Source organism: Schistocerca gregaria, chromosome 8 (assembly GCF_023897955.1).
Source record: "Schistocerca gregaria isolate iqSchGreg1 chromosome 8, iqSchGreg1.2, whole genome shotgun sequence".
Taxonomy (NCBI): domain Eukaryota; kingdom Metazoa; phylum Arthropoda; class Insecta; order Orthoptera; family Acrididae; genus Schistocerca; species Schistocerca gregaria.
Window position 1 is genome coordinate 255,920,236 of NC_064927.1, and position 18,947 is coordinate 255,939,182.

At 38.9% G+C, this 18,947-nt stretch overlaps 1 protein-coding gene across 1 annotated transcript in view; it reads left to right on the forward strand.

Annotated features, from left to right (window-relative positions):
- LOC126285435 (cubilin-like) overlaps positions 1-18,947 on the forward strand; it is a 780,558-nt gene that overhangs the window by 325,797 nt on the left and 435,814 nt on the right. The window contains exon 29 of the mRNA XM_049984824.1: positions 13,149-13,314. Within this exon, the coding sequence (XP_049840781.1) occupies positions 13,149-13,314 (166 nt within the window). The remainder of the gene's footprint in view (positions 1-13,148; positions 13,315-18,947) is intronic.

An 18,947-nucleotide genomic window follows, 5' to 3' on the forward strand; every position in this document is an offset into this window, starting at 1 on the left:
TTATATTATCCATAAATATAATACTCTATTCATTTTATTTTATGTCAATATCACTTTCTTTCTTATTCTGTGATTCTCACAAGTTTTCGTTATCTTATAGTCATATTCAGTTTTCTAAGGTATACGATTACAGGATAGTTTATGATTTTAGGAATAAATGACAGAATAGTTTAAGATTTTAAAGGAGTTCGGTGCAGGGAAACTATTTTGGAAGAAACACTGAAAACAACTCAATATCCGTCAGTCGTCACTCCGCCCGTTAACTCAGAATGTTAACATTGTTGGGGGATAGATGACTCCACCCAGGTCCCATGCACCTGATATTAATTTCTGTTGTGTACAGGCAGACCAGTACTCTCTTTAAATTTCTTTTGAAAGTCTCCCCAAAAAGAATTCTGAATATTCATGGTTCCCCATTCTGAGGCTTCTCCTAGAAGGTAGCCCTCAGCAAATTCAATCTTTTTAAAGTGTTGCCAATTTTTTGACAAAGCTTGGTTAAATCTTTTCAAGAAATGTGTCAGATGTACATCTCCATCAGGCTTAAATTTGGGGAATTGCCTGGATAACCCTGAATTACCCCCACCCCCTCCCCTGCAGATCAGTTATCACTTGACTAGTTAATACCACATGAGGTGAAGTTACCCTTTTGTCTATGTTATCCTGGATGAGCTTGATTTCTTTCCACAGGTTATCTATGCCTTTCCTGGTATCATGTTCTGCAACATGTTCCTCAAAACTACTTAGATTTATGGTATCAGAGTTCACTAATTTCTCTTTGAAATTCCATTCCATATTATCTACTCGTGTAATAACACCTGTAATTTGCGACTGATTTATTGCCATTAAATTATCCTGCTTATCAACACTCTCTTTCAAAGTACTAAACCCTTGCTTTACAGCATTAAATTTAAAATTGCACAAATTTTCAAAGGATCCTAACTTTCCATTAAGCTCTGATTCTACACTATTACATTTGTCTTCAATATTCAATTCGAACCTTTATGTCAAATTCTGAAAATTATCTTTCTGTTTCTGGCTGAAGTCAGTAAACATTTGATTTACATAAATATTCAAGGAACTAGTCAATTCATTCTTTAAATCTAATTGTATATTCTCTACCTTACTATTTAAGGAATTGAATTCAGTCTTTAAAGCATCCATGCCTTCGCATAGATTACAAAATTCTTTGCTTCGTGAGTCATCCTTGGTATGTAACAAACTTATATTTGCTGCTTGACTAATTAAGGTTTCACTCTGGTTATTTAATTGAGAATGTACTGAATCTAGTTTTTCACTTAAGGGTCACAGTTTGAGTTTTGATTAAATTTACTAACTTAGACCAGTCAGACACTTCCTTATGAACTTTCATAGCCATAGCTGGTTCTTGAGTTTCCTCGACTTGTCGTGTGTTAGCCATATTCTTGCAAGCTTTTGCTCTTGTAAGCATGTAACTGACTTCAAGTGTGGTAACTACACTAATAAAATTCAGTGAACAGTTTATTCCACTTTGTACCAAACAATAAAGTTTTGTTTTACACTCATCCGGTGGGGAATCTGTGTTAGTGAGCAGATCTGGAGGCAGGTGAGCACCGGAGGCCAGCAGCTGGTGCCAGCAGTATCGGATGTTGGTTTCCGCGTCTGCGTGCCCACGCTGTGTGTGAGGACTCTACACGTCCCGCACTGGATATTCTTAATCGAAGTGTTCTATGTGAATTTCTTCTTAGGGAAGCACACTGGAATTTACTTCTCTATTTCTCAGTTCAAAATTTTGCTCCTTTAAATACTTGAGCATGTTGCGTTGTCTCTTAGTGGATTCCTTGTCGTATTTGGTTTGTTCCTATGGGAGCACACAACAGCTTATTTTTTCGTTTTTTGGTCTTAGAATTCATGTTTTTTCAGTCCTTCCTCACTGGTCACCATTTTCTAACGGATTGTGATGACTTTTTTAAGAGGTCTCTTTGTAGCGCTTTTTCAATTAAATTTTTAGAAACTATTTCCTCATTGACTTTGTAGTTGACACTAGGTTGTTCATGCCAATTAAAACACTTAATTAGAGGTCCCCCCCCCCCCCCCCCCCCCCATGAACCATGGACCTTGCCGTTGGTGGGGAGGCTTGCGTGCCTCAGAGATACAGATGGCCGTACCGTAGGTGCAACCACAACGGAGAGGTATCTGTTGAGAGGCCAGACAAACATGTGGTTCCTGAAGAGGGGCAGCAGCCTTTTCAGTAGTTGCAGGGGCAACAGTCTGGGTGATTGACTGATCCGGCCTTGTAATATTAACCAAAACGGCCTTGCTGTGCTGGTACTGCGAACGGCTGAAAGCAAGGGGAAACTACAGCCGTAATTTTTCCCGAGGACATCCAGCTTTACTGTATGATTAACTGATGATGGCGTCCTCTTGGGTAAAATATTCAGGTAGTGAAGGGAGACGAAAATTTAATAGTCATGGGTGACTGGAATTCGTCAGTAGGAAAAGGGAGAGAAGGAAACATAGTGGGTGAATATGGTTTGGGGCTAAGAAATGAAAGAGGAAGCCGTCTGGTAGAATTTTGCACGGAGCATAACTTAATCATAGCTAACACTTGGTTCAAGAATCATAAAAGAAGGTTGTATACATGGAAGAAGCCTGGAGATACTGACAGGTTTCAGATAGGTTACATAATGGTAAGACAGAGATTTAGGAACCAGATTTTAAATTGTAAGACATTTCCAGGGGCAGATGTGGACTCTGATCACAATCTATTGGTTATGAACTGTAAATTAAAACTGAGGAAACTGCAAAAAGGAGGGAATTTAAGGAGATGGGACCTGGATAAACTGAAAGAACCAGAGGTTGTACAGAGTTTCAGGGAGAGCATAAGGGAACAATTGACAGGAATAGGGGAAATAAATACAGTAGAAGAAGAATGGGTAGCTCTGAAGGATGAAGTAGTGAAGGCAGCAGAGGACATAGTAGGTAAAAAGACGAGGGCTAGTAGAAATCCTTGGGTAACAGAAGTAATACTGAATTTAATTGATGAAAGGAGAAAATATAAAAATGCAGTAAATGAAGCAGGGAAAAAGGAACACAAACATCTCAAAAAAGAGATCGAGAGGAAATGCAAAATGGCTAAGCAGGCATGGCTAGAGGACAAATGTAAGGATGTAGAGGGTTATCTCACTAGGGGTAAGATAGATACTGCCCACAGGAAAATTAAAGAGACCTTTGCAGAAAAGAGAACCACTTGTATGAATATCAAGAGCTCAGATGGAAACCCAGTTCTAAGCAAACAAGGGAAGGCAGAAAGGTGGAAGGAGTATAAAGAGGGTTTATACAAGGGCGATGTACTTGAGGAAAATATTATGGAAATGGAAGAGGATGTAGATGAAGACGAAATGGGAGATAAGATACTGCGTGAAGAGTTTGACAGAGCACTGAAAGACCTGAGTCGAAACAAGGCCCCGGCAGTAGACAACATTCCATTAGAACTACTGACGGCCTTAGGAGAGCCAGTCATGACAAAACTCTACAAGCTGGTGAGCAAGATGTATGAGACAGGAGAAATACCCTCAGATTTCAAGAAGAATATAATAATTCCAATCTCAAAGAAAGCAGGTGCTGACAGATGTGAAAATTACCGAACTATCAGTTTAATAAGTCACAGCTGCAAAATAGTAACGCGAATTCTTTACAGACGAATGGAACAACTGGTAGATGTGGACCTCGGGGAGGATCAGTTTGGATTCCGTAGAAATGTTGGAACCTGTGAGGCAATACTGACCTTACGACTTATCTTAGAAGAAAGATTAAGGAAAGGCAAACCTACGGTTCTAGCATTTGTAGACTTGGAAAAAGCTTTTGACAATGTTGACTGGAATACTCTCTTTCAAATTCTGAAGGTGGCAGGGGTAAAATACAGGGAGCAAAAGGCTATTTACAATTTGTACAGAAACCAGATGGCAGTCATAAGAGTCGAGGGGCATGAAAGGGAAGCAGTGGTTGGAAAAGGATTGAGACAGGGTTGTAGCCTCTCCCCGATGTTATTCAAACTGTATATTGAGCAAGCAGTAAAGGAAACAAAAGAAAAATTCGGAGTAGGTATTAAATTCAAGGGAGAAGAAATAAAAACTCTGAGGTTCACCGATGACATTGTAATTCTGTCAGAGACAGCAAAGGACTTGGAAGAGCAGTTGAACGGAATGGACAGTGTCTTGAAAGGAGGGTATAAGATGAACATCAACAAAAGCAAAACGAGGATAATGGAATGTAGTCGAATTATGTCGGGTGGTGCTGAGGGAATTAGATTAGGAAATGAGACACTTAAAGTAGTAAAGGAGCTTTGCTATTTGGGGAGCAAAATACCTGGTCATGGTCGAAGTAGAGAGGATATAAAATGTAGACTGGCAATGGCAAGGAAAGTGTTTCTGAAGAAGAAAAATTTGTTTACATCGAGTATAGATTTAAATGTCAGGAAGTCGTTCCTGAAAGTATTTGTATAGAGTGTAGCTATGTATGGAAGTAAAACATGGACAATAAATAGTTTGGACAAGAAGAGAATAGAAGCTTTCGAAATGTGGTGCCACAGAAGAATGCTGAAAATAAGGTGGATAGATCACGTAACTAATGAGGAGGTATTGAATAGGATTGGGGGGAGAGAAGTTTGTGGCACAACTTGACTAGAAGAACAGATCGGTTGGTAGGACATGTCCTGAGGCATCAAGGGATCACAAATTTAGTGTTGGAGGGCAGTGTGGAGGGTAAAAATCGTAGAGCGAGACCAGGAGGTGAATACACTAAGCAGACTCAGAAGGATGTAGGTTGCAGTAGGTACTGGGAGATGAGGAAGCTAGCACAGGACGAGTAGCATGGAGAGCTGCATCAAACCAGTCTCAGGACTGAAGACAACAACAACAACAACATTAGAGGTTCTCCTACAAATGGTTTGCCCATAACTTCTAAAGGTGCCAAACCAGTCAATAAATGAAGTAATTCATTTAGGAACAGTTCCAAGTCCCTAATTTTTATTGTCCATGAAGTATGTTTTTCATGGCAGTAAGTACGACATAATTTTCCAATTTCCTTCATTACTCGCTCAAACAGATTTGATGAAGGGCTATAATTTGATATTAACACTTGTCGAATACTTTTCCATGTTAGGAATTCTTTAAATTCATTACTCACAAATTGTGGTCCATTATCCATAAACAACTGTTTTGGTTTACCTACTTCTAGAAAGTATAGTTGTATGTAGTGTATAACAGTCTGCATATTTGCCCTTTTAATGGGATATAGTTTAACGTATTTTGACCAACATTCTGTGATAACCAAAATATATGATACTCCTCCCTTTCCTTGTGGAATTGGTCCAAAAAAATCTGCCGCTGTGAAATCTTGTAATAATTTAGGAATAATACGATACATTTTGTATTTCACGTGAGTATTATTCTCTTTTGCTTTCTGGCTAGTTTCAAAGGATCTAATCAAAGATGCTATTGTATGCCTTAGTTTCTTGAAGTAATAAAATTTATTCATATGGGATATATATTTTTTGATTCCAAAGTGTCCATATCCTGTGTGAACGTACTATACAAGTTCGTCTTCCATTGCCTTCTGAATACATAAGCGCCACCGATGTGATGTTACGTCGTCTCTCCGCAGGTTGTCCATACCCCTCCTGGTACCTTTAAGTTCGGAAGAAGGAATGGGCGATACATTCCCAGATGTTATTCTCTCGGTAACCTTTCGATCTATAATTTCTCCAAATTTTTCCTCTAAACTAACTACATTTATAATGTAAGAGTTCACTATTTTCTCTATGAAATTCCTTTCTACATTATCTACCCATGTATTGACACCTGTAATTTGCAATTGAATAATTGACATTAATTCTTTATGCTTACCTACACTCTCTTTCAAAGTATTCATTCCCTATCGTACATCATTGTATTTAATATTGTACACATTCCTAACTTTTCAAAAAGTTCTGATTCTACATTATTATGTTTGTTCTCAATGTCAAGTTCTAATATTTTTGATAAATCTTGAAAAGTGTCATTCTGTTCCTGACTAACGTCAGTAAACATATGATTTATATGAGTGGCCAAAGAGTCTACAAGAGTACTTTTTCAACTGTTCTTGTTTTAATAATATTATTCAGTGACACAATAAAGCACTGAGCTGCATATAAACTCCATGGTTCTTCCTTGCACACTCACTAAAACATCTATGGATTGCCCGACAGGTACTTGTCGGTGCTGTCCAACCACTGCATTTACTTTCTTCCTGTGACTGATTTTAAACCTTCACAAATACTAACAAAGAGATAGAGGGGCTGGCCAGTACTTACGTCAGCTCAGTATAGCTGACAGATACGCAAAACAGAACAGAAAATTTACGTTCCTAGCTTTCGTAACTTTGTTCCTTCATCAGGGAGGAGAGAGGGGAAAGAAAGGGAAAAAGGGAAAGTGGATTCAGTTACTCACAACCCAGGTTATGAAGCAACAGGGAAAGGAAAACAGGGAGGGTAGCAAGGATGGAGACAGCGGTTCCTACCCCTGTAACCAGCCCTACTGCAAAACCTGCCCCACAACCACCTACTCCAGCCCCACTACTGGTAAAACATACACAATTCAAGGCAGGGCCACATGTGAAACAACACATGTCATTTATCAGCTGACATGCCTGCACTGCACAGCCGTTTACATCGGTATGACAACAACTAAACTGGCTGAGCACATGAACGGACACAGATGAACTGTCCGCCTAGGAGATGTCCGATACCCAGTAGGAGAGCATGCCCTCCAGCATAATTCTACGGACCTAGGAACCTGCTACACCATATGTGCCATTTGGCTTCTCCTCTCCAACACCAGTCCCTCGGAACTGCGGAGATGGGAACTTGCACTCCAACACATCCTTTTATCCTGCCATCCCCCTGGACTGAACCTACGTTAAACAACCTCACTCCCATTTACTCTTCAGTCTTCTCCTCTTTCCCTTTTCTCTTTAGCCATTCACACATCTTTTCATCCTACATTGTTGTGTTTATCTTTATACTATATACCTAATTGCTTCTGTATGCATCTTCTTTGGTTTGAAGCTGGCACAGTACTTACAGTAGAATATCTTTGGCTTCCCTCTGACAACCATGCCTCCATCCTTGCTACCCTCCCTGTTTTCCTTTCCCTGTTGCTTCATAACCTGGGTTGTGAGTAACTGAATCCACTTTCCCTCCTTCCCTTTCTTTCCCCTCTCTCCTCCCTGATGAAGGAACAAAGTTCCGAAGACTAGGAACGTAAATTTTCTGTTCTGTTGTGGGTATCTATCGGCTGTACTGGGCTGAGGTAAGTACTGGCCAGCCCCTCTATCTCTTTGTTAGTATTTGTTTCACATCTTTATATGAAATTTTCCATTAATCATTTAGACCTTCACACACAATCATGTGACGCACAGTAGGGGGGGGGGGGTCCTACCATCCCACACTCATATCCGGAATATCGTATGTTCGAGACGGCAGAAGGCTGAGTGGTTCTAGAATTTGCGCAGAAATTCTCAAATCACTACAGCATTGTGCACAAATAAGCTAAGAGCTCAATTAATGTTTGATTATACTATTGGTGATGACCCACTGGAAATATTAACAGTTGCAAAACACTTAGGACTAACTATCCAGTGTGATCTTAAGGGGAATAACAACATACAACAAGTTATTGGATAAAAAGATGCCAAATTCATTGGAAGAATCTTAAGAAAATTTAATTCATACATGAGAGAAGTGAGTTACATAACACTCCTTCAACCAATTCTTGGGTATTGCTCATCAGTCCGGGACTCATATCATATTGGACCAATAGGGGAGATAGAGAAGATAACAAAAAGTGGTGCACTGTGTTAGGGTTCATTTATTAAGTGTGAGTACATTATGCAGATATTGAATACACTGACACAACAAGATGTGGATCATGGAGATGTTTACTGTTAAAATTATGAGAGAATGCTTTCTAAGAAGAGTTTTCAACACATTACTTTGTCCCACATAGGTTTATCAACAATTGTTTTTCCCATGCACCATCTCCAAAATGGAAAGGGAAGGGGCTACATGATTGCATTGTTTGCCATGGACTGTAATATGGTTTGCAGAGTGTTGATGTAGATATAAATACTCATGCTCTACTGTCCTACACATGAATGTTTTCTGCAGTTGCTGTTCCATAATTTATGGTTCATTGTTTACTAACAATCTTTCTCTCTGTTCTAGACTCCACCTATAATCAATCAGTGGCTTGTAGGCTCTTAATAATTCTCATCCACATACACATGCTAATATCTCTTATTTTTCCAAGTGCAGCTCCTTCATAAATTCTGTGACACAACTGATCCAACACTTTATTTCTTTTATTCTATCATTACGCTTCTTTTTAGGAATGTGCAGGTTGAATGTAAATATTTGTGAATTCCAGGAGACCACTCACTGAAAGGAAAGAAAACTTAACTAACCTTCTGACTAATCATAATTCAAGCTAGAGCATCAACACGCAGTCTCTCTCTCTCTCTCTCTCTCTCTCTCTCTCTCTCTCTCTCTCTCTCTCTCTCTCACACACACACACACACACACACACACACACACACAAACAAACAAACACGCATGACGCACACAAACACACATGCATATGCATGGCTACTCTCCTACATGGTGACAGCTGGGTGCACAGTGTCAGTGCTGCAATTCAGCAGGTGGGCTCAATTGTGATGCAGATGGAGTCAGGTGTGGTTTGTAGAGAGAGGCGGTAGGCAGGGAGAGTGGTTTTGGATGGATGGGTAGTGGCTCAGAGGGATACAGCTGGTTTGCTGCCTAGGAATTAGGGTGCACAGGCTAGGCATGTGATGAACGTTTGTCACAGCCTGTAGGGAGAGGGGCGCAGTCGAGATAGTATGGGGGCGTAAATTGGAAAGGGTAACAGGAAGTAGTAAGCGGAAACTGTTGGGTGGAGGTTGTGGGGATATTGGGTTACCAGAGATGATTACTGCTTTAGTTGACCAACACCTCCCTCCAAATTGCTTGAAACCTAGCCTCCCATGTCAAAGATGCTAAGCACTTCCTTCACCAACTAATCACCATCCCCACTTGTTTACTACCTCCTGCATCCCTACTAGTCACTGTTGGTGCGACCTCCCCATACACCAACATCCACCAGCTCCATGGCCTTCCTGTTATCTTCCAGTTTCCTTCAGACTTCAAACTGCCTCATTCCTGATACACCTTATCAGCTATATCGCAACAAACAACTATTTCTCCTTTGAGGTGAAGGTATATAACTGAATATGTGCACAGCCATGAACATTCACATAGTAGCCTCCCATGCCATCCTGTTTCTGGGTCATCTAGAGAAAACATTCCTAGCCTCCCTGGTTCAGGTTCATTGATATTGTTATTGATCTTGCCTCAGGATCAAGACACCCTATCCTCGTCCCCTCGCAACTTTAACACCTTCTCCTCTAAGCGATTCAGCTGGTCTTCCTCTACTGCCAAACATGCCCCCTTGCTAGGCATTGACTTCCACCTCTTGGTGGATCCATCCACATCTTTGTCCATGCTGAATCCAATAACCACCTACAGTACCTGCTTGTTGGCAGCTGTCATCCCTTTCACATCAGTAAATCCATCCCACACAGTCTAGTTACCCATGGACAACATGTTTACAGTGATGAGAACGCCATTGTCCAGTATGTTGAAGGTCTCCACCTTCACAGACAGGCACTACCCCATAAAACTTATTATCCAAATCAATTTCCCACGTCATATCCTCACACACCTCCAATCCTCTCACCAGCCCCAAGAATCAGCTACAAAGGAGCACCCACTTTGTTACCTGGTATCAGCTTGAATTGGGACAACTCAACCAGTTCCTTCATCAGGAATTTGATTATCTATCATGATGATGTGAAATGTGGGACATCCTAGCTAAGAACCTCCCATCTTTCTTAAAATGATGTTCCACCGCCCACCCGACTTATACAACATCGTTCTCTATCCTTATCCCACTGGGTCTTCAGTGACCCACTGTCTCCACACCCTCCACCCAATAGTTCCCCTTTGTCCAACCTGTCACCCCCTTCTAATTTACCCCCCCCCCCCCCACCCCCCCAGGGCACCTTCAGCGTGCCCTGTTCACAACCATCTCTGACAACCATGCATCACATCCCTAGTCCATGCACCTGCACCCCTTCCTCCTGCATTCCTAGCTGGCAAACAGGCCTGCTTATCTCCAAGCTGCTAGTCACCTACCCCAAGCCCTTTTCCAGCTTCCACCCCTGTTCCTGTGAGCCCACCCCTTCCTACAAAACCCACGTCACAACATAGTCCACCTGCAGAAATGCAGCACTAGCACTGTGCATATAGCAGGCACCATGTAGGGTCAAGGGCATGTGTATAGGTAGATTTGTGTGTGTCCGTATTTTCTGCACATATTTGTACTCCAGCCAAAAACATGATTACTCTGAAACTAGCAAGTTTTCTCCTTTTTAGTGTGTGCCTTTCAACAACTCAATGTTTCTTCTTTTCAGAGAGTTGTCTCCTTTAATCCAAAAGTATTTACATTATGCTTCATTTCTGACTTTAATGCTACACTATTAAAAGTCATCCTGCCTTGGTACAGTTGAATTAACCATTTATTATATTATCTTCTACTCTCATTTTACTGGAACTCACTGATTACATGTTGCTCACTTTCATTTAGCCATTTGAAGACTGTCTCCCATCATGAAGGTGTTGTTATTCTCTTGATAAGGTATTCCACAATTCAGTGACTTTGACATGAGGTCTATACAAATTACATTTTTCATCTCATTCATGACGTCAGATAATTTTTTGCAAGTAATTAAACAATTTGAGTTTGATCTATACAATAGTGCTCATAACTTTTCAAAGATGGTACTGATACCAAACAAACATTATGTTGAGCTTTACTGTGATTGTGTGAGTAAAACACCATGGATGTCCAAAGGAAGTCAAATCAGGTTAGATTTGTCACTAAAGTCCATGATGTTGTGTTGAATGATGACGGAATCAGTGGATAAAATGAACCAAAGACTGTGAACATGTCACTCATAAATGGGTTTTTAGTATTTCATAGGATCATTTAGAGTATGGTGAATCCTTCAGTAAGTCTTTAGTACAACTGCCTGATCTAAATGAGGATCGTGTCACTGTTTTCTTGCTGTGCTTTAAATATTCAAGTATAGTATAGCTTAGTTTTTAAGGTGCAGTTTATGATACATGGTAACATTACTTTTGGTTTTGGAGAAAGTAAAAATCAGAGCAATGGGTTCTACCTCGTGAATCTATTTTTATATGCAAATAAGTGAAAACCATGAGAAAGATGTGAAGATGTATTAGCTATTGGCCATCTAAGAAAAGTAAATGTGAGCATGTTGCTGTATTATGCATCGTTGTTGCAGAAATGAACAGGGAATTATGACAATGTGACAGTATTTGTCAACAAAGAACATTCTCCATATTGTGTATGTCCAAAGACAACTGACTGACACTACACAACAGTGCATAAGGGGGTAATAATATACTACATTAAAGCCATCACAATTAGGGAAGTAGTAAAGTACACCAGACTTTCCAGCAGAGCAGAATGGTAACATTAACCAATTCCTTAAGCATACTAAAGAGATTCAGAACACCTAAATGGAACAAAAGTGTGTTGACTGAAATTATAGATATTATTAAAGAAGCAAGGAGGATTAGCAACAAATTTTTTGTGGATTACAGGGCACAGAGACAGCTTTCATGATGAAATACTGTACAGCTTAGCAAAGCGAGCAATGAGATTAGGTGAAATCCTAAATGATAGGCTTCCTTACTGAGAAATATAGAGCTTAATCAGTGAAAAAGCATGAAACAACTGGGATATGGAATTGAGATTGAATGAGTGCATATGTCCAGCTGCAATCTAAAACAGCATCATCTTCTTGGTTTACTAATAGGAGTAGAAGGAGACAATTCATTATGATTACGTGCATATGCTTAAATCATACCAAATTTCCAACCCATCTGTCTCTGAACAGGAGTGAAGAAATCTGCATTATGTGATTTATTCAATGAAGAAGGAGATGTGAACTACATACTATTATCTTGTACTAGATACAAGGCATGACAAAAATCTTTTATCTGAGCATTGGATAACACACAGGTCCCCCTTCCAGCATCAGCTGCCAACAAAAAAAAAGTGAACTGTTATTAAATGAAACAATGGAAACTCCAGGTAGGAATAGCAACAATGTAGGAAAAGACAGATCGCTCCATACTGTAAAGAAGATGCATCAAGTTGCAGACAGGCACATTTAAAAGGCACTTTTTTAATTGTGTGTCTCTGCAATTTGACATTTCTTCTTAACAGTAAGTAGCAATTTGTCTTTTTGTACATTGTTATTTTGTACACTGTTATTAAATGTGATGTTCTTCCACTTAGATATCTATGAGTTTACTCTCTAGATATAGTATGTAAATATTTTGTTTGATGAATTTTTCCATGAAACAGCCTGCTGTTTTCAAAAATCTGATAAATCATATTTTCTGCCTATTAAAAACCTCTTGGCAAAACATGCTGAGCTAAATGGGCCCTATGTTGAGGAATAAATAGAAATTTAATAAAGAAGCCCTTTTCCATTATAAGTTAGTGACTTGGAGAGAAATGCATATCAAATGAGGAAATTATCACTGGAAAATACCTCTGTTTGTCAGAAATAGAGAGATCGTATCTACTGAAAGTTACAAAATTGCTGTCCTAACTGGATGACACTAAATTAATTAACTCCGTGATGAATGAAAGATAAAACTATAGTAAAGAAAGATTTCTGTATTTAGAAGTTAATAACTTTCCAGCTGCTCTACACTATTATTTCATTGTAAGTATTTTAAAATAAACTCACATGTAAGACAGGTGACAGCATATATATGCCACAGTGAACAGTGTGTCTGTAATGTGTTGTATTGTGTTGTATTAAAAGCTTCTTTTTCTTGCTGAATTGTTTATTATTATGATTTGTCCATAGAGTTGTAGAAAGATGCTGTCACATAAATGCCTGTCATAATTATTTTTCAGAGCTAATCCTTGTTTGATTTTGGACAAAAATTTCATACAGCATTTCTTTTTCAGATCAAGGAATCTTTCAATGATGACACCACTCAAAACACACTTCTTAAAGCATGTGGCTCTCAACTACCAGCACCAATAGAGAGTCGTATGAATACAGTTCAGGTCCATTTCCACACAGATGATTTTAGTTCTCTCTCAGGTTTTCGTCTTGAGTGGAATGTCAAAGGTAAATCATATTTTTGAATACAATAATTTACAGCATATCACTAATTCGTGTTAGTGCTCCTATTAATTTTCTGCTTCAATGCATTTTGCATTGATGACTCTTCCATCTCTAATGACCTCCTTGATGACAGAACACTAAATCCTAATTTACCTAGTTTTTATAATGGTACAGTAGTCTGACAACTTTATTCTATGAAAGTGATTAAACCGAAAACTCTGTATGAAAGTGAAAGTCACACTCTAAAATATAATTTAGGCAATGATGTAATGTAATCTTTTTGTTATTAGTTGTTTTATATGAACACTGATAAGAGCAGCTAGGTGCAGTCAGGAAGTTATACTTCGTTCATCTTATGAATAAACCTGATGTAAACAAACACAAATGCGATAATTGATCAGGAGCCGTAACTCTCACACACTGATGGTGTTCCATCCTTGGAAGTAGGTACAACTTATGTAGTAGAAATCTTATTACTATGTCACTGTGTATTAATAATATATTCTAATGTATTATCAGCTATCAACATTTTTTTTTTTGACCGTACTTCAGCTATGTAATTTTTATTTCAAAAATTATGTACAGTCACAGTCTCTGTAATGGGCTTAAGTGTTACTTGTGTTGTAATTGTGTCACTGTTCATACCTACCGTGAAAATGGATGACTGCTTCCTGCTTCATAGTGAAGCATACACATGGAACGCCGTTAATGTTTTCACAAGATTGCAGAGAAAATTCAGATTTGGAGTTTTTTGGAGAAACTATGTAATAAATATGAGGATAAGGATTTGAATTACGTGTGTAATGTAATTGGTAGTGTCATAGACCATCACAGGGGTATGATTGAGGGCGGTGGTACGAAACCAGTCTGAGGACACTCTTTTTTTATTTGTTTTGAATACCTAAATCATTTAAATACAAAATTCACCAAATATATGGTAATTAACTCATACTTAACCAACGTTTATCAAGAAAAATGCACGTCTTCTAGTTTCTAATAACATACTGTATTGCATGCAAAATCCTGGTTTTCATTGAAAATACACATTCTTAATTATCAGTCTTTCATAAAATATTGTTGACGTTAAGAAATCATTACACAATTAAATTGTTTGGAGAAAAATGAAAAATGAAATACTGTTTCTTTGAACATGGTCATTGTTTTGTAGGACAAATGTGGTCTCACATGAGCCAGAGTGATAAGCATCATAGAAACATTGAAAACAATAACGTTCATGTCGTTGAGCACACCGTACAAATGCTGCATTTTTACTGTTGTCACCTTAATACTGCAATCCGAACCCAACAGAATTGATCTGGAGCCAAATTAAGGAATTCCTCACGAGAAATAACAAGACATTTAAGATGCCAAATTGATTGAAACTAATGCATGAAGCTTTGTGCCCAGTCTGTGCTGAACGATGGCAAAATGGAGAACAACCGGTTATAGAAGAGAAGGAGAACATATGGCCTTTCTGGTGGCTTGGGATTCTGTTGCTGATCACCTCATTATCAATGTAGCAGTACTGAAATGTATTCCTAGAAGGCTGATATGGAAGGAGTTTAGAGATTACCAGACAACTGACTGTAATACCGTCAGTGGTTTCAATATTTAGCGATATGTTAAAATCCCATAAGTCAGCTTTTGCGCCACACATAGCTCATGCAAAAAAATTACCATTATTAAACTCAGGAATTATTATCACTCTATTTTTAATTACAGTACTATATTAGCTAAGATTGAGAGCATGTTGCTTTCCATCTGATCCACTAACAAGCATATCACCTGAGTTTAATCGTATGTTATTTCTTTCTGTTCCAAAATTAAATGACATTTGAAGCTATATTGTTCTCTGCTCATCTCTTTTTACATATTTATTGCGACTTTCACATCACTGCAGGCTAGTTTTATCACTTGCCTGGCCAGTGCTGTCCAAGTTAAATGCGCCAGTAGAGCTGTTGTTGCCCCTTATTATTGCTGAGTCGATGTGCACATAACACATAACATAAAACTTATCCTCATTATCATACTTGTCTGTACTTGAGAGGGTTTGGCTTCTGCTCCACATGAAATGAAATCCAGTGAGGTCCCAGCAAACATGGAAGAATACATAGTGTAATGTTTACATCATAATGCCCATACCCCTGTAATAGATGTAGATGCTTGACCTATCCCATACATCCTCCCACCAGCACCTATGCCAATCCAGTCATGAACAGCACCTAACCCATCAAAGGCAGGGCTGCCAGTGAAACCAGTCATGATCTACAAGCTAAGCTGCAACCACTGTGGTGCATTCTATGCGGGCATGACAACCAACAAGCTGTCTGTCTGTATGGTTGGCCACCCATAAACTGTGGCCAAGAAACAACTGGACCACCCTACTGCTGAGCATGCCGCCCAACACAACAGTCTTCATTTCAATGACAGCTTCACAGCCTGTGCCATATGGATACTTCCCACCAGCAGCAGCTTTTCTGAATTATGCAGGAGGTAACTCTCCCTCTAAAATATCTTATGTTCCCATAACCCTCCTGGCCTCAACCTCCCTTAGTTATTGTCCCCAACAATCCAGCCCCTTCCGTGTTCCTATTCCAGCACTGCACAGCTCTCTATTCCACCAATGCACCTTGTCTTTTTACTTCTCTCCTTTCCCACTAGATCCCCCCCCCCCCCTCCCAACTATGACATGCCATCCATCTATCCTCCTGACTGCACCTCGCTTCTCTACCCACTCTACTACTTCGTCCCTGCAGGGTACCCATCAGCACTTCACTGTCCCCCACCAATACCTTCCTATCCCTCACCTCTCCACTCCAACCTCTTGGACCCCCACCCAGTTGACTCTCCCATCATACATTATTTCTGCTGCTCACAGTGTGGTTTCAGCTGATGGAGACTGCAGTCATGTGTTTACATGAGTGTGTGTGGCTGTCATCTCTTTTTGACAAAGGCCTTGTTGGTAAAAATCTTATATTCTGACAGTTTTTTTGTTGTGCTTATCTACAACTCAGCATCTCTGCTATATGGTGAGTAGCAGCTATCCTTTTCTTAATATTGTTGATTTTCCATTATTTGTTTTTAACCTTAACAGTTATATCTAAAAACAAAGATGATGTAACTTACCAATCGAAAGCGTTGGTATGTTGATAGAGACACTAACAAACACAAACACACACACACAAAATTCAAGCTTTTGCAACCCATGGTGTCTTCATCAGGAAAGAGGGAAGGAGAGGGAAAGACGAAAGGATGTGGGTGTTTAGGGAGAGGGTAAGGAGTCATTCCAATCCCGGGAGCGGAAAGTCTTACCTTAGGGGGAAAAAGGGACAGGTATACACTCGCACACACATACATATCCATCCGCACATATACAGACACAAGCAGACATATGTAAAGGAAAAGAGTTTGGGCAGAGGTGTCAGTTGAGGCGGAAGTACAGAGGCAAAGATGTTCATCTTTCCCCCAACAAATGTTTCTTTACATCTAACTATGAAGTGAAATACCAATTTCCATAAATTTAGGTTTAACAATTTGTTGTACTGTAATGAAATATTTTCTTAAAAATTTTCGTCCCCTGTTGCACTTCCTTTGAGACTGAGTTTCGATAAACACTGAAACACATTTTTTTTTATTATTATTGTTATTATTATTTCTAACCAAGAAGTCAAATATCAATTCTCATAAATGTAGCCCTAAAAATCCTTTAGTATTTCTTTAGTAAATATTTATTTTCAAAAAAAACTTTCACATTCTATTATCCCCTTTTGAATTTCTTAAAATGCTCAAACACATATTGTTCTTATTTCTGGCTGACAAACAAAATACCAGTTTTTGTAGGTCTACCTTCAAAATTGCCTTAATAGTGAAAAAACCTTTATCCCCTATTTCACACCTTAAGATTAGAATTTCAAACAATCCCTTCTGAAAGAATGTGTACAATATAAGATCAGTTCCTTACATGTGTGTATTTGAATCCAACATTGTGTCAAAATTTCATAGCTATTGGTCAAGAACTTGAGGAGATTTACAATTTTGTACAAATGAAATAATAGCAAATCAAGGATGAAATGTAACAATATTATGAAAAGGATAGTTGCTACTCATAATGTAGTGGAGATGCTGAGTCACAGACATAAAGACTGTCGGAAAGTGGGCTTTTAGCCAAGGCTTTCTTTGAAATTAGACAGTACACACACACACACACACACACACACACACACACACACACACACACACACATGCAGGCACAACTCAGTCTCTGGCAGAAAGATTGTGGCCATGTGTGTGAGAGTTGTGGTTGTGTGTGTGTGTGTGTGTTCTTGTCTAATTCTGAAGAAGGCCTTGTTAGCTGAAAGCTCACTTTTCGACAGTCTTTTTGTTGTTCCTATCTGCGACTCAGCATCTCTGCTGTATGGTGAGTAGCAGCTATCCTTTTCATAATATTTGTACAGAAGTACATTTAAATTTTTATTTATGTAGATATAGATAATAATTAGATCAGAAATTTCATAATTATTTTTGACCAGTGTACTGAATATCAACATGGAGAAATTGTGTACAACTAGTTGTCATAACTAAGACTCTGTTAATACAGCTGTCATATTTCAAAGATAAATAAGGGAAAGCTTTGCTGCCCACAACCATCATGTGAAGGATATTACTGGTCAACTAAATCTCTTCAACATAAGACTTCTTCACCTCATTTAGGAATATTCTCAGAGAGGTTCAGTAATGTTATAGTGTAAGGAGCATCCTGGTAGAGAAACTTTGTGAAGAGTGGTAAAGCCACAATTGTTGAAAGGCACCTGTCCCAAAGACAATGAGCAGTTTCACTAGGTGATAAGCTAATTCTGAGTGGGGACCAAATGTGGTTTATGCCAAGAGATACCACTAAAAGGAAAATTTATAGTGAGCGAAAGTTCCTAACCATCATCAAAGATAGAGAAACGTACATTGGAAGATCGTGCCTGCCACAACAGTGAGAAAATGACAAAATAGTACTTAATTCTGAAAATAAAAGCAAAGCAGCCTGGAAGACTGTTAAACAAGAAACAGATTCACAATAACTTACAGATAAAAGACAGCACTAGATCAATAAATGATTCACAGAAACTGTCAGATTCTGAAAGTGAATCAATGGAAAGTCCAGGGTGGAATAACAACACAGATTGCTATGACAGAGAGGAGGTGTTGAGTCATGGAAATGCACATTGAAAATACAGATAAAGTATTACACTTTCAGACATAAGTTCTTCCAAAATAGAAAATGCACACTCACACAAAGATAACTCCCACAAACATGGCCACTGTCACTGGGCACTGGAGTCCAACAGTGGGCTGTTGTGTGTGTGTGTGTGTGTGTGTGTGTGTGTGTGTGTGTGTGTTGTGCTTGAGGAAGGTCTATGTCCTAAGGTTAATGTTGTAGCAGTCTTTTTCATTATTGCTTTCTGTGACTCAGTGCCTCTTCCATTTGTTGAGGAGCAATCTAAATTTTGTGAATGCAAATTTTTCACATATGAAACTATGACAAAAATTCTAAAATCAAATGTTGTTCCAGTGCAAAGACATTGATGTTACCCATTGCAGAGTATGTAAGTCACAGAAATGAGGCAAAGATTAAAAATGAGAAGTCA